This window comes from Salvelinus sp. IW2-2015, linkage group LG20 (assembly GCF_002910315.2).
Source record: "Salvelinus sp. IW2-2015 linkage group LG20, ASM291031v2, whole genome shotgun sequence".
NCBI lineage: Eukaryota > Metazoa > Chordata > Actinopteri > Salmoniformes > Salmonidae > Salvelinus > Salvelinus sp. IW2-2015.
Genome location: NC_036860.1, coordinates 59,095,517 through 59,119,550, shown reverse-complemented (window position 1 = coordinate 59,119,550; position 24,034 = coordinate 59,095,517). Strand labels below are relative to the sequence as shown.

At 43.0% G+C, this 24,034-nt stretch overlaps 1 protein-coding gene and 3 pseudogenes across 1 annotated transcript; 1 reads left to right on the top strand and 3 right to left on the bottom strand.

Annotated features, from left to right (window-relative positions):
* Positions 1 to 24,034, bottom strand: part of LOC111980224 (uncharacterized) — a 401,020-nt pseudogene that overhangs the window by 133,825 nt on the left and 243,161 nt on the right.
* Positions 1,539 to 4,045, top strand: LOC111980437 (potassium voltage-gated channel subfamily V member 2-like). Its single transcript, XM_024011172.2, has 2 exons — positions 1,539 to 2,846; positions 3,800 to 4,045. The coding sequence occupies exons 1-2, from the start codon at positions 1,551 to 1,553 to the stop codon at positions 4,043 to 4,045; spliced, it is 1,542 nt and encodes a 513-aa protein (XP_023866940.2). The 5' UTR covers positions 1,539 to 1,550.
* LOC111980027 (pumilio homolog 3-like) lies at positions 7,375 to 16,205 on the bottom strand (annotated as a pseudogene).
* On the bottom strand, positions 16,461 to 23,764 carry LOC111980026 (histone-arginine methyltransferase CARM1-like; annotated as a pseudogene).

Below are 24,034 nucleotides of genomic sequence, written 5' to 3'. Positions count from 1 at the left end.
GCAGGTGGCAGTATAGAGTCAGCTTTGATGTACAGGAAATCATACACAGCATCATCATCCCAAAGACAACTCATCCAATACTGCCAGGCAACCAAGATAGTGTTTACCTTCCCTTATGAAAAATGTATTGATCATCAACCGCCAATCTTTCAAGCTAATATTTGGGGCGGCAGGTAGCCTAGTGGTTAGAGCGTTGGACCGAATCCCCGAGCTGACAAGGTAAAAATCTGTCATTCTGCCCTCGAACAAGGCAGTTAACCCACTGTTCCTAGGCTGTCATTGAAAATAAGAATTAGTTCTTAACTGACTTGCCTAGTTAAAGGTAAAATAAAAATGTGCATTTCAGTGGACTGTGTGTGTTCAGCAAAAAGGCGACTGGATTAAGCAATTTACACAAAGCTAGGAGGGCAGGTTCCTGAAGAGCACTTTTAAACTAGTTTGTTTGCACCAGATTGGAATAAAGGGTCACAGCAAAGTTCCATTGCAGGTAATAAACAGAGGCGTGGAGGAATTTGCCATTCAGTTATTTGCATGGGAGAGAGTGGTTAGAGCCACTTGGTGGCGAGCGATGAAATAGCATATAGTGCAGTTGGCCGGATTTAAGCTGGAGTTGTCCTGCCTCCACCGGACTCCAGTCTGCATGTTAATGTATGTAGACATCAGGCCTGAGGTGTGTTATCGTGCCTATGATTATAATACTCTACATTATTTTATTACAACTATATGCAGCTGAATGTATAGCAGCGTAAGTTAAAAGCACATCTCATGAGATGACCGGAAAGATTTCCTTAGGGCTTTTGTCAATTTCTGCTGTTAAAGTAACTGTCCAGTGAGAATATCACTTTAAAAGTTAATATTATGTTAACTCATACCCAAATATGTTGTTGAGTCATCCTATACTCGTATTTGTGGCCAAAGCATAAATTGGAGAAAAACGCTTAAAAAAAACAAACTCAAATGGACCGTTTCAAAAATGATTGGCCATCTCATCCTCCATGAGTAAATAGCAATCAGTGGTCTACTCGCATTAATATTTTTACTGATCAGTATATGCCCACACTGTTAATAACACAGAAAAGCTGCTTTTTAACATAATGAAAAAATATTTGGAGAAACTTTCACTCATTGAAATTAATTATTGGTCATATTTCATAGAAATCTGAAACACTGGACATTAGCTGAATTTATGCTGCATCCTTAACCTCTCTTTACTACTAACCAGGAAGTCCATAATGGTCCATAATACAGCACAGAGTCCCCTGTTCTGGATAGGGAATTTGAAATGTAAGGCAAATGAAAGATGTCAGGGTGGGGGGGAGAGACCTATTGAGAGAGCGAATAGGGGAAAGGGACTGGAAGAGGATAATAGTATTTAAAACTTAAAGCACCCAGATCCTCTGTCAGCAACATTAGACGGTCAGGGTTCTTTCTCTCTCTCTGCTGGTAAACTGCTGTAAGTGACTCAGGAGAGCGTATTAGACCTGTGTTAATGCCTCCACACCACTCCGTGAGCTGCCGCGTCTAACCAGGTCCTAGTGCAGACCTCCAGAATGCTCAAGAAAAGGAGACAGAGCCTCTTCCCCAACTACAAAGTGGGGGGGACAGGCCCCACATACAAGGACCCAGAGGAGGACTACAATATTCCCTTCACCCAGAACAACTTGGTGAAACCATGGAACTCCATGCAAGAACTCAGCCGAGACATCTACGCAGAGTACAAAGATGAGGAAGATGTAATGGCATACCTGACAAGAGGCCTCTCCTTTCCTGCGAAGAACTACATGCTGAACATCAACGTGGGTGGGACGGTGTATCAGATCTCCTACAGGGTGGCTGCCAAGTATCCCAAGACCAGGATCGGCCGCCTGGCGACATACACAGACCACAACAGGAAACTGGACCTGTGTGACGACTATATTGTCCAGAACAACGAGTTCTTCTTCGACAGAGACCCGGACATCTTCCACAACATTTTCAACTTCTACCGGACGGGCGTCCTCTGGATCAAGGACGAGCTGTGTCCCAGGAACTTCCTGGAGGAGATAAACTACTGGGGCGTGAGGATCAAGAACGCACACCGCTGCTGCCGAATCTCCTTCGAGGAGCGCCAGGACGAGCTCAGTGAGCAGCTGAAGATCCAGCGGGAGCTGGAGGCAGAGGTGGAGATGGAGGAGAATGAGGAGTTGTTCCACGGGATGGCGTTGGGCCAGACGCGTCGCATCATCTGGAACCTGATGGAGAAGCCCTTCTCTTCGGTCACCGCCAAGCTCATGGCTGTAGCCTCCAGCTTCTTCGTGCTGATGTCCCTGGTGGCCATGACGCTGAACACGGTGGAGGAGATGCAGTATACCACCACCGCGGGACAGCTGAGTGGGAAGACCTATGGGGAGTATGTGGAAACCTTCTGCATCGCTTTCTTCACCATGGAATACCTGATGCGTCTGGTGTCCACCCCGGACCTGCCGCGCTTCGGGAAAAGCGTCCTGAACGGGGTGGACCTGATCGCTATCTTACCCCTCTACCTGCAGCTGGTGCTGGAGTGCTTCGAGACCGACAACTACGGGAAGCACCAAGACATCGAGACGGTGGGCCGGGTGGGCAAATTAGGCCAGGTTTTGAGAATCATGCGTCTGATGAGGATCTTCCGTGTCTTGAAGCTGGCCCGTCACTCTACGGGGCTGAGGGCATTTGGCTTCACGCTGCGCCAGTGCTACCAGCAAGTGGGCTGCCTCTTACTCTTCATCGTCATGGGAATCCTCACCTTCTCTGCCATGGTGTACACTGTAGAGCATGATGTCCATCAGACCAACTTCACCAGCATCCCTCAGGCATGGTGGTGGGCAGCTGTAAGTCATCCCATTCTATTTCATTGGTTATTATAAGTAATTGGCTAAAGATTATTATATTACTTAATTGATTAGTTTCCTTATTTTTAAACATTTACTGTTATATCCCAGAAAGTAACTGGTATATTATTACAATAACACTGCAAATCCTGGACTGTCATTCTGTCCCTGCTCTGTGCTGTGTCTGTTTATTTGGTACTGTTGACAACACACACACTTGGATTTTACACACAGTTTTGAGCAACATTGATTCATTGTTACCTACGGATTATGATGATGTCTGCTCACTGACATTTCAATTCCACCCAGAACTAAAGTAAGTCTTAGTCACCAACATGCTGGCAGAAATAGATTGTTTCATCACACCCCTGTCAGCTACAGTAGCCTATTATCACTGTTGCCTTTTAAGAGACTTTCACATTGCAAGTAACTGCCCTTATATCCTGACCTTGTTTAATTAGAGCTGATGTGGAAGCTATTTTCCCATGCCTAAAATATACATTGAGTGTACTAAATATTAAGAACACCTGCTCTTTCCATCACAGACTGACTGACCAGGTGAAAGCTATGATCCCTCACTTGTTAAATCCACTTCAATCAGTGTAGATGAAGGGCGTTAGATGAGGACATGTAAATTGATCTGTCCTATGTCCATTGACTGTAGACTAATCTAGTGCCTTAGTTCTGTAATTCTATTAAACAATGCTTTAACAGCCTTCAGGAGGACAGCGAATATAGCCCCAGAAACTCAAACTACTTCACTCGCCCTCCACACAAAGCTTTTCACATGGGCTCTCCTTGACCTTCTCCCAAGCCTGTCATGAGCACTGTGGCACTCAGACACACAAATCATGAAGGGTCAACTCAGCGCTCAGGTCATGGCAATGTTAGCAAGTTCAGTAGAGACCAAGTTCATGTTTACAAATAAAATGACCATTGGCCTTCTCCCTCAGGTGAGCATCTCTACTGTGGGCTATGGAGACATGTTTCCAGAGACCATCCTGGGCCGGCTGTTTGCTTTCACCTGCATCTCCTTTGGGGTCATTTTGAACGGCATGCCCATTTCCATCCTGTACAATAAGTTCTCAGACTACTACACCAAGCTGAAGTCTCAGGAGTTCACCTCGACAGTGAAGGCTCGGGGCAAGGTCAGGTTCGCCAAGAGGGCGGCCAGGAAGTTAACCAAATACTGTCCATAGACACACTGGTGAATGTTCTAAGAGCACTATGAGAGACTTTCCATTCAATTAAGTTATTTTGTGACTTACGCCACTACCAAGTGGGGTTCCCAGGGACCTGGAGGTACTATGCATCTATGTTTTACTGTATAAATGGTTCAATTCAGGTTTTAGAAATTGCTTGCATAGTTTCATTGCCAAACAGATTTGTGTATGCAACTACATGCTTGGATATTAATGCTCCCAAGGAGGGGAGTGCAACCTTGCATTGTAGCAAAAATACTGCTGACAAAGTAATATCATTATTCTTTCCTAATGTTTTCCATCTAAAGTGATCCTTCAACTACACGTGAGATTTAGAATCAACGACTTCATACAGAAGAAATGAGGCCTTTGAAAGAAATACAGTTGAAGTGGGAAGTTTACATACACCTTAGCCAAATAGATTTAAACTCAAGTTTTTTACAATTCCTGACACTTAATCCAAGTAAATATTCCCTGTCTTAGGTCAGCTAGGATCACCACTTTATTTTAAGAATGTGAAATGTCACAATAATAGTAGTGATTTATTTCAGCTTTTATTTCTTTTATCACATTCCCAGTGGGTCAGAAGTTTACATACACTCAATTAGTATTTGGTAGCATTGCCTTTAAATTGTTTAACTTGGGTCAAATGTTTCAGGTAACCTTCCACAAGCTTCCCACAATAAGTTGGGTGAATTTTGGCCCATTCCTCCTGACAGAGCTGGTGTAACTGAGTCCGGTTTGTAGGCCTCCTTGCTCGCACACGCTTTTTCAGTTCTGCCCACAAATTTTCTATAGGATTGTCAGGGCTTTGTGATGACCACTCCAATACCTTGACTTTGTTGTCCTTAGGCCATTTTGCCACAACTTTGGAAGTATGCTTGGGGTCATTGTACATTTGGAAGACCCATTTGCGACCAAGCTTTAACTTCCTGACTGATGTCTTGAGATGTTGCTTCAATATATCCACATAATTTTCCATCCTCATGAAGCCATCTATTTTGTGAAGTGCACCAGTCCCTCCTGCAGCAAAGCACCCCCACAACATGATGCTGCCACCCCCGTGCTTCATGGTTGGGATGGTGTTCTTCGGCTTGCAAGCATCCCCCTTTTTCCTCCAACCATAACAACGGTCATTATAGCCAAACAGTTTTTGTTTCATCAGACCAGAGGACATTTCTCCAGAAAGTACGATCTTTGTCCACATGTGCAGTTGCAAACCGTAGTCTGGCTTTTTTATGGCGGTTTTGGAGCAGTGGCTTCTTCCTTGCTGAGCGGCCTTTCAGGTTATGTCGATTTGGACTCGTTTTACTGTGGATATAGATAATCTTGTACCCGTTTCCTCCAGTATCTTCACAATGTCCTTTGCTGTTCTGGGATTGATTTGCACTTTTCGCACCAAAGTACGTTCATCTCTAGGAGACAGAACGCGTATCCTTCCAGAGCGGTATGACGGATGCGTGGTCCCATGGTGTTTATACTTGCGTACTATTGTTTGTACAGATGACTGTGGTACCTTCAGGCTTTTGGAAATTGCTCCCAAGGATGAACCAGACTTGTGGTCTACAATTTATTTTTGGCTGTCTTGGCTGATTTCTTTTGATTTTCCCATGATGTCAAGCAAAAAGGCACTGAGTTTGAAGGTAGGCCTTGAAATACATCCACAGGTACACCTCCAATTGACGTCATGGCTTTAGAAGCTTCTGATAGGCTAATTGACATAATTTTCTGGAATTTTCCAAGCTGTTTAAAGGTAGAGTCAACTTAGTGTACGTAATCTTCTGACCCCCTGGAATTGTGATAAGTGAAATAATCTGTCTGTAAACAATTGTTGGAAAAATTACTTGTCATGCACAAAGTAGTTGTCCTAACCGACTTCCCAAAACGATAGTTTGTTAACAAGAAATTTGTGGAGAAGTTGTAAAACGAGTTTTAATGACTCTAACCTAAGTGCATGTAAACTTCTGACTTCAACTGTATTTGTATACCACACTATTCACCTCCAGTCCTTATGGCCATGTTATCCCAACAAGAAGACATAATCCACTGCAGACTGGCACCCGGTCGGGTCTGAAATAATACGTTCAAAATGCAACATCTGGATGAATTTGCGGACAGGTTAAATACTCTGCCCCTCTGGGTATCTGGAAGATTGAATCTTCCCAAAGCGGATTTATGAATATGGAAGCAGCTTGCAATGTTTCCGCACTAGAAGATTAAAAAGAGTAGGTCACTGATCATGTGTGTTTGGAAAACCTCAAGTACTCTCAGATAAGCAAACATTTTCTTCTGGAAAATGTTTGTTGATAAACTCTGTCAGTGTCACCCACAAGGTCCACCAGCCACCTGGACATTGATACTGTATTTCAACTTTGGACGTTTCGCTAAAAAGAGCATCAAAATAACAGCACAGCTCTCAATGTTGATTTGATTCCCAAATTGTCTTCACTGGTCAACAAAATCCTCAAAGGTAGTGCAAGTCTGACTACCGCCATGAGCCTAAACCTCCCAAATAGTGGCCACACAGGCAGAAATGGATAATCCTCTAAACTGATTAGAAGAATGTGAGGTCTCTGGAAGAAATAAGCCGTTTCGTGTGACTGGGTCTGTCCGGATCAGACACCAGAACAGATGGAACCTGAGCAGGGCCCACTAAATTAATTTGCTAGTGAGCATGCAGGCTTCCGTCATAGATGAACAGGCTACGAGCAGACTACCAGACCGGGCCACGGCTTGGTGACTTAACGTGGCATAAAGGTGACGACACACACAAACCATCAGGGTTAACATTTTACAGATAAAAATATATATATATTGAAATTTTCTTACTGACTTTGGATAGTTTATGTTGCAATAAAATGTTTAATTATAATTAATTCTGGCTCCTGAGTCAGCTAGTACAACTCGTACCGATCAGTTACAAGATTATACAAAAACACTGCCAGTATTTGTGCCTTTTAAATACTTGCTCCATAGCTTTACAAACAAGCACACCTAAATTAATTTGACAAAATGCAGTACAAATCAGCATTTCTTTTCATCCATCTTCATGTCATCGTAGGGATTTCACCAGGATGGTCAGGTCAAAGGACTGGGGGGGACAGTTATAAGAACCTGTGACTCCAGTTGGTGAGGTCACAATAGTGGGTGAAATGTCTGAGGGGGTCAGTTGGTAGAGCATGGCGCTTGCAACGCCAGGGTTGTGGGTTCATTCCCCACGGGGGGACCAGGATGAATATGTATGAACTTTCCAATTTGTAAGTCGCTCTGGATAAGAGCGTCAGCTAAATGACTTAAATGTAATGTAATGTAAATGTGGTGAGATGGTATCTGTACCAGGCCAGTTTTTCCAGCAGAACTTCCACTCCTTTACAGTGCTGGATCTTCTGGAGTGTAGGCCTTCAATACCTCCCTGATCTCCCCGGCAACACTCCCATCGGCACTGTTCAGGAAACTAAAACAAAAAAAGATGACTTTTTATTTAACTGACTTGCCTGGTTAAAGGTTAAGAACATATTCTTATTTACAATGACTGCCTACCCTGGCCAAACCCTCCACTAACAAGAAAGCTAGTTGAAGGTTACCTTTACACCTACCCCACATTTCAAAACAGATTTCTTCCCCGCATCTCATACTGGGTAGTAACATTTCTACCCATACTAAAATTAATATCAATAGCGAAAAAATAAAGTGAACATCTAGAATTAAATCAAATAATTTGATGTTAGACTATACTGCCGATAAAGAGAACCAGAAATCTGTGTTTTAACGTCTTATGCTCTGAAATTAGACTAAGATTACTTTGGTCTTAGTTATTTAAACATTTAAATCTTTAATGTTCTGCTTGTTATATCAGCCTAGCTGTTTGTTAGTTGCCAGTGAAGTTGAGTGTAAATTGGACAATTGGCACATGGAGGAAGGGGTGGGGGCTAGAGTGGAAAGGAACAAGAGAAGAGGCAGAGAAACCAGAAAATTAAACGAAAGGAATTGAAGTGTAATCCACTGCTTGTGTTGCTGTTTCACAATGGGCAGCTGTGCCTGCCCTTTTCTTACCCACATCACCCAGTGATATGGAGAATGAATACAAACACAGCTTCCCAGTAAGACATGCTTAACCCCCAGCTGGCCCCAGCCTATTCTCCCTTTACACTCAACTTCACTGGCAACTAACAAACAGCTAGGCTGATATAACAAGCAGAACATTAAAGATTTAAATGTTTAAATAACTAAGACCAAAGTAATCTTAGTCTAATTTCAGAGCATATAGCCAACTTCAATCGGTAGGAGCTGGAATAATTTCTTCTATAAACACTTGTTTCAGTTAAGCACCAGTTTGCTTGCTTTGCAGGATTTGTCCATTGTGCTGGAGTTTCTGCTATGTGACTGGGTAGAGGAATTGGATCTAACAGTGTAGAGGTGCTCACCAACAGAGCACGATGGTCCCATGGTTCACTACAGTCCACGTCTTCAGCTTGTCCATACCCACCATGTCCAACAGGACCCTGGAGAAATGGAAGATACAGAATCAAATCACGAGTCAATATGGACACGCCCACAGCCATTTTTGCAGTTGTCTGAGTAGAGTACCACGTCAAGATCATAACTGTGCTGACATTTGTGCGGTCAGGCCTATAGGTGATATTATTTATAAAACAATAAATGTTGGGTGATATGTGCGGTCAGTCATACCTTCTCTCCCGGCCTCCATCTCGTCTTGTTCGATCAGCCATGTGCAGCTATAGAACAGGACATAGATGAGAAAAATATGTTTACACTGAATACCAAGCACTTGCTAAAGGACACCACAGATTTTACCCTTTGTCCCGATACCAAGCCAGTACAATCATCCCACAGTTGACCAAAAAGACGACACGCGAACCCAATTTTATTTAAGTAGGCAAGTCAGTTAAGAATAAATTCTTATTTACAATGACGGCCTACCCCGGCCAAACCCTAACCCGGACGACGCTGGGCCAATAATGCCGATAAAGAGAACCATGGGACTCCCAATCACAGCCAGTTGTGATACAGCCTGGAATCGAACCAGGGTCTGTAGTGATGCCTCTAGCACTGAGATGCAGTGCCTTAGACTGCTACGCCACTCAGGAGTCCAAATGGAGCCGTCAAAACCGTTGCAATTCTCACCTATGAGAATACTTCATTCTTCTACTTTAAGGACATTATTTTTTTATTTTATTTTACCGTTATTTTACCAGGTAAGTTGACTGAGAACACATTCTCATTTGCAGCAACGACCTGGGGAATAGTTACAGGGGAGAGGAGGGGGATGAATGAGCCAATTGTAAACTGGGGATTATTAGGTGACCATGATGGTTGAGGGCCAGATTGGGAATTTAGCCAGGACACCGGGGTTAACACCCCTACTCTTACGATAAGTGCCATGGGATTTTTAATGACCTCAGAGAGCCAGGACACCCGTTTAACGTCCCATCCGAAAGACGGCACCCTACACAGAGCAGTGTCCCCAAACACTGCCCTGGGGCATTGGGATCTTTGTTTAGACCAGAGGAAAGAGTGCCTCCTACTGGCCCTCCAACACCTCTTCCAGCAGCACCTGGTCTCCCATCCAGGGACTGACCAGGACCAACCCTGCTTAGCTTCAGAAGCAAGCCAGCAGTGGTATGCAGGGTGGTATGCTGCTGGCGTAATGCTCTGGAACTTTGGCGATTTGTAAGTATTTTTTAAACCTCCCGCTTTGAGCTGCTGGTGTAAATGTGTAGTTCATACATGCATCATCTATGAGCAGACCTACTGTCTTACCCCAATTAGCCACAAAATCTAATTTTAAAAGTTACGCTGCGCCATTTTCCCTAAACTTTCTCCCATGCGGGCCAGCCCCCTTGCAATTGGAGTTCCAGCTAATGAGCTTCAGCCCCTCATTTAAGTGACAGCTAGCAAGATGCCCACAACAGAGAGCGAGCAATGACGTGGTGCACATCTACACATATGAGATGTAGTATGACATTTTTGGCAACCACGTTTGGCTGGTGAGTGCTACTTTCAGAACTACTGGCTAAAATATATACTTTTTAAGTACCGGAGAATCTCTGACACACCATGCCCCTGTCCCCTCCTCACCTTCCCCTCCTGGTGTGAAGTCGTCAGTGGCCGGCTCGGCGACAGCCTCCATGGCAGGACGCAGGTCCCCGATGGCAGACCCCAGAATTTCACTAATGGTGAAGCTGGAAGCCTTGTCTTTCACCATGGTGCGGGCGTGGCCACAGGTGCTGAATCAGGGGTGTAGACACCGCCTCCAGGAGCTCCTTACAAAGGGAAACTTCCTTCTTGCTACAGGGACAATGTGTCAGACGGAGACCGATCATTTCAAGAATAGACTATGAAAAGCATGGATGGCATCTCATCATTTCTGTCCAATTGCCTCACAATAGCAATTTATGTATGTTAAAGGCCCAGTGCAGTCAAACTCCCAGACAATCCTAGCAAAGTTCTTGCTTGAGAAATTGCCCTTTGCTACTTTTTGACCATTTTAATTGAAAACAATCACCTTTTAGGCACTTAAATGTCATTGTAACCACTCAAATTCCTAGACAGAGCTATTGATGTAAGGACTGACCATCCATTATATAAAAATGTGTTTTAACCATGTTTTGTGGCTATACAGTTTGTTTACATTATATACAAACATTGGAGTAAAACAAATCCAGCACCTGGATGATTTCAGGTGATAGGTGGGCGGGGCAGAACTTTCTTTCCATTCCTATTAGTGATGACATCAGGCAGGGAGGCCAGAATCTCTGATAGGACGGCCTGCTTCACCTGTGTCATCTATGCAGTCAAAGGCAGCGAGGAGAACTAAGAACACACACTCTCCCTGGAGAGAAAATTAACAGACCAATAAGTCAGCCACACACACACTGACGTTTACATATTTGCATGTCTGACCGTGGCGATCAAGTTATTGTGTTGGCTGACCATTGCACACTTCCTGATGTACGTCTTCATGGTTTTAATGATGACTTTTCTGTCCTGAAAGGCAGAACCAATAAATCAGAGGACATACATAGGACACACACTAGTCTGGTTGGTGAGGCTCATCTCCCTAGAAGGCCTGAGTGAATACTCACCTTAGGTGTCCCATGCCACAGGCAGTGCATTGCGACTCTAGCTACATCGTGGGTGTGGCCCATATACAACAGACTCCCTTATCAACCCAATAATTTCTTGTTAAGTTACATGATCAAAATGGTTTTAGAAACATGGTAGGATTCCCTCAGTAATTTCTACAGTCATTGCTGGTTCTACTTAAGTCCTTTGTTTGGCTTGGGCATGCAGGGTAAAGTCCAGAAACACTTTGTGCACCAGAGAATGTTTGATCACAGCCTCTCTACGGGAGAAGATAACATGGACAGAAATCAAAAGCAGTATTGTGATTTATTTGATCGTTTCCTGTGTGCAGAGTGAATGGTTAGAGGTGTGTGTGCTCAATAATACTCACTTTGTGGCCATGGGGGTAAGGATCTGTTTCATTTCCTCAAAAATGCCATTAACCTTGTCTGGGTTAGCCTCCAGCACCTCTAGCGTGGGGCACACTGCCTACTGGGAACAAACAAACTGTCAGTCACATTCTGCATATCATCCACACCAACAGATATTCAGAGACAAGCAATCGGAAAGAGGATTTCTTGGTAACGTGATTATGCAGTCTGTTCAAGACTTTCACTGAACTAGAGGAGAGGTGTTGGAGAACTCCACTACTGCTTAGAACTCAACTTTGCTACAGTGCAGTGGGAGAGGTGTTGGAGGTGTCCTGACCTTGAAGACTTGGAATGTGGTTCCGTAGAGCTCCTCTGTGAGCATGAGTCTGAGGATAGCCTTTTCGTTGTAAGCGTACTCCCCCACCGGCCTCCATCTCGTCTTGTTCGATCAGCCATGTGCAGCATAGAACAGGACATAGATGAGAAAAATATGTTTACACTGAATACCAAGCACTTGCTAAAGGACACCACAGATTTTACCCTTTGTCCCGATACCAAGCCAGTACAATCATCAGTATAAAATAAATAATTTATATATCAGAGTGACACAGCATCTGTCTCACTTTTCCCTTGAAGCCCACCATCACACCTGCAACCTGCTCTTTGCTCCTGTGGGCACGATGCACATACCAGACGTCAGATTTTCCATTCAGAAACCGGGATTACTTATTTCATCTGTAAACCTCACTGCATGCCAGAAACTAGTGAGTAGAGACTCAATCAAATGAGGACCTTTATATTCATCCTACAAGATATGTCTTCATACTGGGATAGCATGTCCCCATCCTTTTTAATATCTGAACCATGAACCAGATTATAGTCAAAACAGCTGGTATCTTCAGCCAAGGTCAGGATTACAGTGAAGGTTACAATGAGTGGAGTTTTGAATTATTGACTTGATTCTCCATGTCAATGTCTAAGCAAAGGATCAGGGAATTCAACCACAGACTAGATCAAGCTGCATGGCATTATTAATTTGAAATGCGATCACGAAGGTCTACTGTTGAATCATGTACAGATTTACAATGATGATTTAATCAACAAGATTACCCTTATTTTGTTTGGACTATTTTGAGCAGCTTTCCTGCCAGGATCTAATGCTAATATCAGCATAAGATCGGATGATATGAAAATACTACATGTATTGCTAGGGCTACGACTTTATGTATATGCAACATTTGAGGTGGCAAAAGGCTCACTTACCCATACATTAAAAACTTCTTTACAATATTTCTGGCATACTTTGATTTACTCAGCTCGACTATATCATCTACGGAACAGGATAACATTATTGAGATAGGCATGAGAAAAACAACTGACTCATTGCTGACTTGCCTAGTTAAATAAACTTCAAAATTACTCAGAAGAACAACAGAACAAACTACTGACCTTTGAGTTAATCAAAAACCTTGTCTTTGCTTGTCATTTCCAAACTGGATTAAACACTGGAGGACTCTGGAGTCATGAGCAAATGCTATCTGAATAAGAAGAAAAAACAGTACACTTTATCAGCAAACTTGAGTTGAGCATTTGGATGTCATGTACTGAAAACTAATTTGAATAAGTATTGTGCTCAACTGTTTTATAGTATCCACGTATTGACAGTCATTGTCTATCCAATCATTTCAGTGGATGGCAAATTCTCTATTGTCAAAGATGGAGAACTGCACACTGTCAAGAAAAAAAATGAATAAATCCAAAACGGAGGCTTGAATGTAAAATAGAGATGTGCTATACAGCAGATAAAACGTTGACTTAGGGGTGGTCATCTTGAACTTAGTCTTCTCCAGACAGAATGCAGGTGGATGTTTTATTTAAAAACTCTCCACCCATTAGGCATGAGTGAAGAATTGTTTTTGAAGCGTTTTCTATAAGTGGTATATTGCCTCTTATTGGTGTTCGATACCCCCCCATCTAGTGGTATCTCTAGCTCCCTACTTTTCTTTTTAAACCTTTAACTAGGCAAGTCAGTTAAGAACAAATTCTTATTTACAATGGTGGCCTACCCCGGCCAAACCCTAACGACGCTGGGCCAATTGTGTGCCACTCTATCGGACTCCCAATCACGGCCGGTTGTGATACAGCCTGGAATCAAACTAGGGTCTGTAGTGACGCCTCTAGCACTGAGACGCCTCTAGCACTGAGACGCCTCTAGCACTGAGACGCCTCGAGCACTGAGACGCCTCGAGCACTGAGACGCCTCGAGCACTGAGACGCCTCGAGCACTGAGACGCCTCTAGCACTGAGACGCCTCTAGCACTGAGACGCCTCTAGCACTGGATCCTGTGTTATTTATTCTGAGGTAATGTTCACATGGTATATGTAAAATAAATCATTTATATTTCTCTTTGTAGATAATCTAGATCATGCATTCTATTCTACTAGGCACTGATTCATAGATTTTCGGATGCATTTTTTTGCTTGATCATGTGACATGCAATTATCCTTGAAATAGCAGCCAGCTGTGCATGCCGACATTCAAACTGATGGCCTTAGGCCGAAATGTTTGTTTTCACCTTCAATTTATCTACAGATTTTTTGGGGGGGCACCATGATGTTTTAATAAACATTGTTTTTTTTGCATTCAAGCCTAAGTTTGAATGTATTCATTTTTTTACAGTTTGCACGTCTCCATCTTTTCCAGTGTTCTTATTGACTCCTACGCACCTGGAACAGACATTCAGTAGTAAGTACCTTAAAAGAGTGCAGACGGCCTCTTAAATCCTCCATTGTGCCATGCTCTCAATTTGTACATTGTCAATCTAAGTTATAGATTTGAATGCTGCCTTTCAGCAATGTAAATGTTAGACTGTACTCACTATCTTTCCTTTAACAAGTTCCTGATTCTCGAGTTTGATCCTCTTCTCTTTGTCACAATCTTTCCTGTATTGAAATGGAGATACATAATAAATAAGTACAGGTGGAAATATGCAACCCCCCCCCAATTAAAATAAAGACTGCTGGCACTAACTATACTGAACAAAAATATAAACCCTACATGCAACAGTCTCTGTTACAGTTCATATAAGGAAATAAGTCAATTGAAACAAATGAATTGGGCCCTAATCTATGGGTGGGCATGGGCCAACACACCTGAGAGCCAGGCCCAGCCAAACAGAATGAGTTTTTCCACACACGGGCTTTATTACAGACAAATACTCCTGTTTCATCAGCTGTCCGGGTGGCTGGTCTCAGACGATCCCGCAGGTGAAGAAGCCGGATGTGGAGGTCTTGGGCTGGCATTGTTACACGTGGTGAAGCTGGTTGGACTTTCTGCCAAATTCTCTAAAACTACGGAGGTGGCTTATGGTTGAGAAATGAACATTAACTTCTCTGGCAACAGCTCTGGTTGCAGTCAGCATGCCAAAATGTGCACTTTCATCAACTTGAGACACCTGTGGCATCGTGTTGTGATGGAACTACACATTTTAGTGCCCTTTTAGTCCCCAGCACAACGTGCACCTATGTAATGATCATGCTGTTCAATCAGCTTCTTGATATGCTACACCTGCTCATGAAACATGGGCACAACACTTTACATGTTGCCTTTTATATTTTTGTTCAGTATAGAGTAGCTGGTTTAGCCTACCTCCTGACCATCTCCCACACCTGCTTGGCGCTGCTCACTATTTGATAACAAATTTTTCTCAGTTTGCTGCCAGTTCTGTTTCAGTTCGTTCTTCTGCTGCTTGAAGTCGTCCCGTTTGGGCTTCGGTGGCTACACTGCTCAGTTCCTGTTTTCTTGTTATTCAGCATTTTTCCATCTTGTCTCAACCTTCTGGTTAGCCCAGTCGACACCCTAGATTAACAACAGCTTTTCTGCAGTCACGCTATGCTTTGTGATTAACATGTCCTATTTCTATAAGGCATATATTTTTGTTAAAAAGATAACAAAACCATCCTTCACACCTGGCAGGCCAGAGAGAACTGAACAGATAAGGTATGATGTGCAATAACGATACATTTTTCACTGACAAAAGAAACATTTACATTTACATTTAAGTCATTTAGCAGACGCTCTTATCCAGAGCGACTTACAAGTTGGTGCATTCACCTTATGATGTCCAGTGGAACAACCACTTTACAATAGTGCATCTAACTCTAAGGGAGGGGGGGGGGGTTAGAAGGATTACTTTATCCTATCCTAGGTATTCCTTAAAACATGTCAACAATATTACTTGAACATTTTCCTACGCATCAGATAGAATACACACGGTTACCTACCTTCCCATGCGTTCTGAACATAACGATTTAAGGCATGAGCCTTCCAATCAGAAAAAATCCTGACTGCCGTAAAATGCATGGGATAGTTTTTGATTGGGACAATACTACAACAATACGTATACGGCCCTATGGCTTTTGCAGACCTGTAGCATAGAACATTTATGATATATTTGTGTTTAGAGAAATAACTGATACGTACTGTAAATGTAGTCATGGCTCTATCTATCCCCTGAATAGGCGAATGACTTCAGGAAACAGCAGAGGGAGCACCCCCCTATCCACATCGAAGGGATAGCAGTGGAGAAGGTGGAACAATCAAGAGCATCCTGTCGAGTTGTATCACAGCCTGGTACGGAAACTGCACCGCCCTTCAACCGCGAGCCTCTCCAGAGGGTGGTGCGGTCTGCAAAACGCATCACCGGGGGCACGCTACCTTCCCTCCAGGACACCTACAGCACCCGATGTCACAGGAAGGCCAAAAAGATCAAGGACAACAACCACCCGAGCCACTCCCTGTTCACCCCGCTATCATCCAGAAGGCGAGGTCAGTACAGGTCCAAACAAAACTGGGACCGAGAGATTGAGAAACAGCTTCTATGTCAAGGCCATCAGACTGCTAAACAGCAGTCATTAACTCAGAGAGGCTGCTGCCCATTGAGACCCAATCACTGGACACTTTAATAAATGGATCACTAGTCACTTTAAACAATGCCACTTTAATAATGTTTACATATCTTACATTACTCATATCACATGTATATACTGTATTTTATACCATCTACTGCAACTTGCTTACGCCGCTCGGCCATCGCTCATCCATATACTTATATGTACATACTCTCATTCACCCCTTTAGATTTGTGTGTATTAGGTAGTTGTTGGGGAATTGTTAGATTACTTGTTAGATATTACTGCACTGTTGGTACTAGAAGCACAAGCATTTCGCTACACTCGCATTAACATCTGCTAACTATGTGTATATGACCAATAACATTTGATTTGATGTAGTCATGGCTCCATCTATCCCCTGAATAGCCTAAGTCACTCACCATTTTGTTTTCCCCTATCCAGTCCCTTCAAATCGAGGTAAGAGCTAACGAGCCAGGGAACGAACTGGAACCAGATCTTAGTTGATTAGAGAAGTAATGACAGCTTATTGTTATCCATAACACAAGTTTGTTGGTTTTGTATTACAGGTTAACAAACACATTTATCTCTTTAGTACATTGGTACTGCAGATCCCCTTCTTTCCACTTGATGTCCCTGTATACTCTATAATGCATGACATGTATAGCTTTGGCTATTCATAGATATGATTATATAAAATAAACATATTATAATGTACATTCAAAGTTCTTTCATGGACATTTTTTAAACTGGTTTTATGGTGGTGAAGGCCCCTGGAATTGGACTGAAGTGGTGATGATCACTTCAGGCATGTCTTTGAAAGGAAAATACATTTTTAACCAAAGAAACAAAGTCAAACTCCTGTTGGATGGAACTATGTGCTTTCTTAAAAAGGGGATATTTCTTTGACTACACTACTGATCCTACAGGGCACTTCAGGTGTACTTTACCAAGCCTATAGTCCCGGGGCTTGTGCCCTGCCCGCCTGCCACAGTGGCACTGGCTCCACTCTGTAGGGTCTGTCCACACGTCCACTCTGTAGGGTCTGTCCACTCTGTAGGGTCTGTCCACTCTGTAGGGTCTGCCCACACTGTCCACTCTGTAGGGTCTGTTCACTCTGTAGGGTCTGTCCACTCTGTAGGGTCTGTCCACACTGTCCACTCTGTAGGGTCTGTCCACTCTGTAGGGTCTGTCCACTCTGTAGGGTCTGTCCACTCTGTAGGGTCTGTCCACTCTGTAGGGTCTGGAGGCTCTTATACCAACAGCCAACCAGGTACTCTAAACAGGCAGACAGACAGAGGTGTTGTCCAGGCAACAGAGCACATTAGGCAAGTAGGAAATAACAATACTACGATATACCTGCTTGTACCAAAGGCTGTATTCGTTGAAAGGATATGAAGAGATTATTAGCTTCTACTATGGACAAAAATGTATGCAACCACTACTTTAAGTTGCTCTGGATAAGAGTGTCTGCCAAAGTGTAAATGTATGGAGCAACATTATAGAAGTCTCCATGCAGAGAGAAGAATAAGATATGACTGTGGATCCAAACAGCAGGATTCTTTAGCTCTAAACTGTTGCCAGATTTGAAGCCTGACTGATCAACGACTGCTGTGATGTGAATGTCTTACCTCTGCCTGGTAGAAATGAAAAGCAAACAATATAAAATCTCAGTATAATTTCCCCCATTCCATTTCTATAGTACAGGCACTGTCCTTCTCCGGCTTACCTCGTGTTGGCTATGAACTGGACAGTTCCGGACAGAGTCGTCTCACCTTGCCAAACAACAGAGGGGTCTGGAAGAGACAGTGGACCTGGTACCAGTAAGTCAGAGGTTCACTAGGAGTAGTGTACAGCCACACTGTCATCCTGCAGAGAGAAAAGTAAGCTGTATGGTCTACACATGTTGTATTTGGCGCATGTGACAAAGTTTGATTTGATTTGAAAAGACTCCCTGTGATTTTACATTTTCAGGAAACCCGCTAGGCTGGGTTCACAGCCCAGTTCCAGTAGACCTGGAGCTGTGGGTGGCTGATTACATTGGCATATCGTAGTTTTGGGGGAAACATCTAACTCCCTACAGTTCTACACATTTTGCCATGGGGCAGAGAAAAATGTGCAATGTTATAGCTAATCTCATGCTTTTCTACACATTTTGCCATGAAGCTGAGAGAAATTAGCATTTTTAAAGCTAAATTCCTGCTACTCCACTTTTTTTTCTTCATTCTGGAGCATTTCCTGTAAATCTTTTTTTTTTTTTTTTGCCATGTCTTATGACATGTTCATATGTTGTGTTTTTTCTCTCACCAGAAACTGGAGTGTCCATGGTGCTCGATGTAGAGCTGCTCGTCAGTGAAGGGAGCCAGATGCATGTCACTATAGGTTGGTAACATGCCTGAACAGGTAAAGAGAAGAAGTGAGACATTTCATCAGCAAAACAAAACCAGCGATGTTCTAATAATGCCCCCTTGATAGACTTTCACAAAACTATTCACAGGTTGATGGCAGCATGGGAAATGGCATCTCTTTCCATGTTGGAACTGAACCAAATATTGTCTATTCTATTGACAAGATAGTCGAGGGACCACTATAACAATGGAAATACATGTTCTCAAAGATGGAAGGCAAGCGAGATCAGGTGGGACCATTCTAGCCAATGAGAGGGCAGATACACATGTGAACAACTGGCCATAGAGATAGATGCCTCATCTTTGTATCTGTATGGTGGGATCCCTCACTGGCGTTGTCCATGCTAAAATGGGTTATATCCAGGAAAAGTCCTCTATCTCTATGACAACAGGCACAACTCGGATATAACGTTTTTTAAAAAAGTTGTTGCAATGCCACGTGAGTCCACTTATATCAATGCATTTGTAAAAACCTAACCATTATGAAACTTCTATTCGATCAAATAAGTCCCACGTAGCAAATGAGCAATTCATATTTTTGACCAAATCCGACACTCATTGTTGACCTCCATAAAAAATTCCTCATCTCGTGGGCATGTTTTCATGGATGGGTTTTGGGTGGAGTAAAACCTCTTGCTTTACCTCTTCCTCTCTGACTGAACTGACCCATGGGATTGAGCCACTTCCTGGAGTGAAGGTAGCTCTCCAGCATCCTCTCGTTCAGCAGCATGTGACAATAGGCTCTGAGATGATCACATCCACCTGCTCAGGGCACAACAGCTCCTCAATCTTCCCAGCCAGGACTATGATCCTATCTGAGAGACAATTGCTCTTGACCAGCATCTGAAGGGGAATCAGAAAACATAAGGTCAAATTAAATGAAGGTTTCTGTTTGCATCAGATGGATTTCTGTGTTACTAAAGATCCATTGCACTCCTGAGGCTTTGATAAAGACATTAATCTGCTGGCTAAAGGTAGAGAGAATAATCCACTGTTGACAAATTATGTTTTGGTAAACCCTCATGCATGCAAACTCTCCCTCAAAGTTCTCTGGTACAGTACACTTGTCTGCTGTGTAAACAGTGAGTTGCTTTATTGATGCAAGAGCTGCTGGGCAGCTGCTCCACACACACACTGAGTGAGTGGGACAGACTGCTGGGTCTTTAGATTAGTGAGAGACTGAAGCATAGAGTGTAATATACTTAAACCAGGTAAAGCTGGCCAGGCAATATCCTCTGACTGAGAGTGTGAGGGAGCCTATCTTAATAGTGTGTCAATAAGGCATTGTCCACACTGGTTGGTTCCATTTTTTTGTTATATATATATATATATAAAACCATGTATTGCTGATGCTATGTATTGACCAATGAGAGGCTTTGAAGCCACCGGTCGGCCGTATTGGCACTCCTCAGAAGACGCAGTCCTCCATAGGAATGAGTGGAATTCTACAGTATTTTAATGGACAAAATAACATGTATTTAAGTATGCATTAAGAGATCTGTAATATAATACATGTGGCAAAAATAAATAGACATTAAATGCGTTTCTATTTTCAGAAAATATTTTTTACAATGTTTTAGGGAAAGCCAAAACAGAGCCTGCTTTCAGTCATCTGTGTATAAATCAGGGGTGTAACTTTCACAGGGGACATGTCCCCCCTCTGTAACGGCTTTCCTCTTCCTCCTCTGAGGATGAAGAGTAACAAGGATCGGAGAACCAATGCGCAGCGTGGTATCCATAATGTATTTTAATGAGAATGAATACGACAGAATACAAAGTGAAACAAAATGAAAACCGAAACAGTTCCGTGTGGAACATACAGACACGGAAGTAACCACCTACAAAACACAATAGAAAACAGGCTACCTAAATATGGTTCCCAATCAGAGACAATGACTAACACCTGCCTCTGATTGAGAACCATATCAGGCCAAACGAGAAACACAACATAGAAACACAAAACATAGAATACCCACCCAACTCATGTCCTGACCAACTAAAACAAAGAAATAACACAAGAACTAGGGTTAGAACGTGACACCCTGATTCTAAAATTGCATTTTTGACCCCCCCCGCAGTCTTATAATTGGAATGTGACGCAGACTAGGCAACGGTGTGCTTTAGGACCATTCGGACGCCTCTGAGCGGTCGGGTGAAACTGTTGGGAGTGTTTATCTGACAATTTTTTTAAATAATAAAACCAAAGTTGCGCTCCTGCTATAAGACATTGGTTGGTTCTCTCGGTGTAGTTCGTCATCCCAGAGAGTGGCAGAGCATCCTTCCTGTTTTTCCAGACTTTGGCCTGTGGAGTGTTCCTGTGAAGCTGTGTCCCATGCACATGCATTCTGACGCTGGCCAAGCGTCCACAGGGGTGGTCCCAGGCTCAAACTATTTATATAGACCGCAGCTTAGGCCGACAGTATGATAGGGATTCAGCCTGCTCAGAGAGACCATGCAACCACCCCAACAGGAATACATTATGGAGGTCAGAAATTCTTTTGTATAGCATTTGTCAACTGAGTATAGGGTTCTTCTATTGGCTGATAAGCTGCAATGTGGAAGAAAATAAATAATAAGGGACCACAGGAGGCTGCTGAGGGGAGGATGGCTCATAATAATGGCCGGAACGGCGCAAATGGAATGGCATCAAACACCTGGAAACCATGTTTGATGTATTTGATACCAGTCATTACCACGAGCCCATTCTCCCCAATTAATGTGCCACCAACCTCCTGTGGAAGGGATACATCTGGTTGCAGTCTAGAAACACCAGTAAAGCAGCAGAAATATAATAGTGTGAACTCTGCCTGGCTGCTAAGCTAGAGGCCATTCATGAAAATATGTTCCCTTCACCCCCAAGATGGTTTCTGGGCCAAGAGTAGCCTCAAGTCCTTATACCCTCAGAATTTCATGCTCATGCTGTGTGCGAAGCAGGAGGTCTGTTTTATAGGGGCTGTTCTGTTCTGGAGGTGTGACTCTCTGAGATAGTGTTTCCAGGGCTGTGCGATTTTTATCAAGGGTTTGTTCTTGTCTCTCTGTAGACAGGTTTGAGGTTTGAGCAAGATGCGTTGATGACACAGGTGATTAGGACTGTGATAAGTGATTCATCATCTTTACCCGGGACTTATTGGGCCAAGCAATACAAATTACTTTTATTCACTGGTCAAAGCTCTAAGATTTTCTTTTCTCTTTCTAGGTTTTTAAAGCTGCTGAAACAGCAAAAACATCAATCAGATTTCAAAGCAGCATAGAGCGTTCATTTATCACAACAGACCAATGACGTTATTGAAGTTAACACCTATTCATCATACAGTACACACCTTTTGAGGAATTATTAAGAGTTCTGGTGTTAAAGATTGAAAATGGTGCATGCTGAAGTGCAAAAGGATGCACATTTATAATTTCCTTTCACATTTCCTGGATGGTTGATAGGAACATAATCAGATGTAGAAAAACAGACCCCTTTAGTACCTCTGCAAATTTGGCAACAGGGCTGACCTCCACAGCATACACCCTCTTTGCTCCAGCCTGGATGACAAAGAAACATCAAGTACTATCTGGATACAAGAAGGAGCCAGACCTTTCATCTACATGCAGTAACAGACAATCAGGTTCTGGTTACTCTGACGACAAGGTAAGTCTCGTTCAGCAGAATGGCCTTCTGATGTGGCTGTCCTCAAATAATCCTGCAGCATATTCTGTTGTGATAGACAGCCGTAAAACTACATTGTAAAGGAGGAAGGAGTTTAGTCACAACCTAGTACACCACCAGTATGTCTCTCTGAGGGCCTGGTTGATTGGTACAGTAATCAGTACTGTACCTGTCTGGTACAGTAATCAGCTGTCTGAACCGTTATCTTCCCTTCTCACTGTGTGTTCTGAACGGGCTCAGGCAGCCAACGGTTATGAGGAAAGACTGGGTGCCCACCCGAAAATCTGTTTCCCTGGTGACTGAATTTGAAAACACAGACCCCATCACCTGTCCTGGAGAGAACCCACAACAGACAGTTAATTCAAATACAAGATAAAGTCACAGTTTTCTGTCTCATTCATTGTCCTGAGTCATCTGCTCTGAGTCAGTTTAATTTGTACTGGGCCTTTTGTAAATGTGTAAGTAAAGGAACCATAATTAACAATGTCAGCCTTTATCTGAGGAAGGCCTTCAGTATACTCTGGCAGTGGACTGCGACACAAGGCTACTCATGTTTTAGTACCACTATCTGATTCTGTGCACCAGGAGGGAGGCAGAGAGCTATGGAGGCTAGTCCCTCTGTACTGTATAGAAAACACCGTCTGGGTCCATACTGTCTAGCAGAACTCCATAGCCATAGAGTCGAGGGGACACAGACAGGTTGCACACAACGGGGAAGTAAATCTTCCAGACCTGTCAGCACAGCAGGTTCAGCGACCACACAGAGAGTAGTAAAATTGACATATGGGAAACTCTTGTACACATACATGGACTTCTCATAGACCAGAGAGAGGACAATACATTGTTTGTTTGTCTTTAGGGAAAAAAAGGTAATTAGTAATTTTACTCAAAAATGAAGAGAGCATCATGATTTACTTATGTTCAATATGTCTTATTGATCTCTTATGGAAAGCTAGTCAAATCATCAAATAAAATTGTATTTGTCACATACATGTGTTTAGCAGATGTTATTGTGGGTGTAGCAAAATGCTTGTGTTTCTAGCTCAAACAGTGCAGTAATATCTAACAATGTACACAATCTAAAGTAATTTGACATATTAGCTTGTTCTAGTTTCTTTCATGCATACTTACCATCTTGAACAGTAAGCTCTGTCTCATCAAGGCCTGAGCTCAACTGTAGAGAAAGGCCGTGGTGTTGCCTCTGTTTGGCCACCTGTATCTCTCCCTGTACCTGGTTCACAGAGAACAGATTGATGGAGAAACAGGTAACTTCTGAACTCCTCTCCATAGTTCCATCTGTAGCAACTCCTGTAATTAGGTTCTGCAGATGGGTCTGAGTTTGGTGGAGGTGGGAGGGGAATTATTACTGTTTAACAACAAACAAAAATCAACACATTTTAGTTTTAATTTAGCTAATATACTGAACAAAAATAGTAACGCAACGTGTAAAGTGTTGGTCCCATGTTTCATGAGCTGAAATAAAAGTTCCCAGAAATGTTCCATACGCACAGAAAGTTATTTCTCTAAAATGTTGTGCACAAATTTGTTTACATCCCTG

Excerpts from the sequence above, each read along its gene's own strand:
- LOC111980437 (XM_024011172.2), top strand. The coding sequence starts at position 1,551 with ATGCTCAAGAAAAGGAGACAGAGCCTCTTCCCCAACTACAAAGTGGGG. Across the intron at positions 2,847-3,799 it reads AGGCATGGTGGTGGGCAGCT|GTGAGCATCTCTACTGTGGG; the intron begins GTAAGTCATCCC and ends CTTCTCCCTCAG.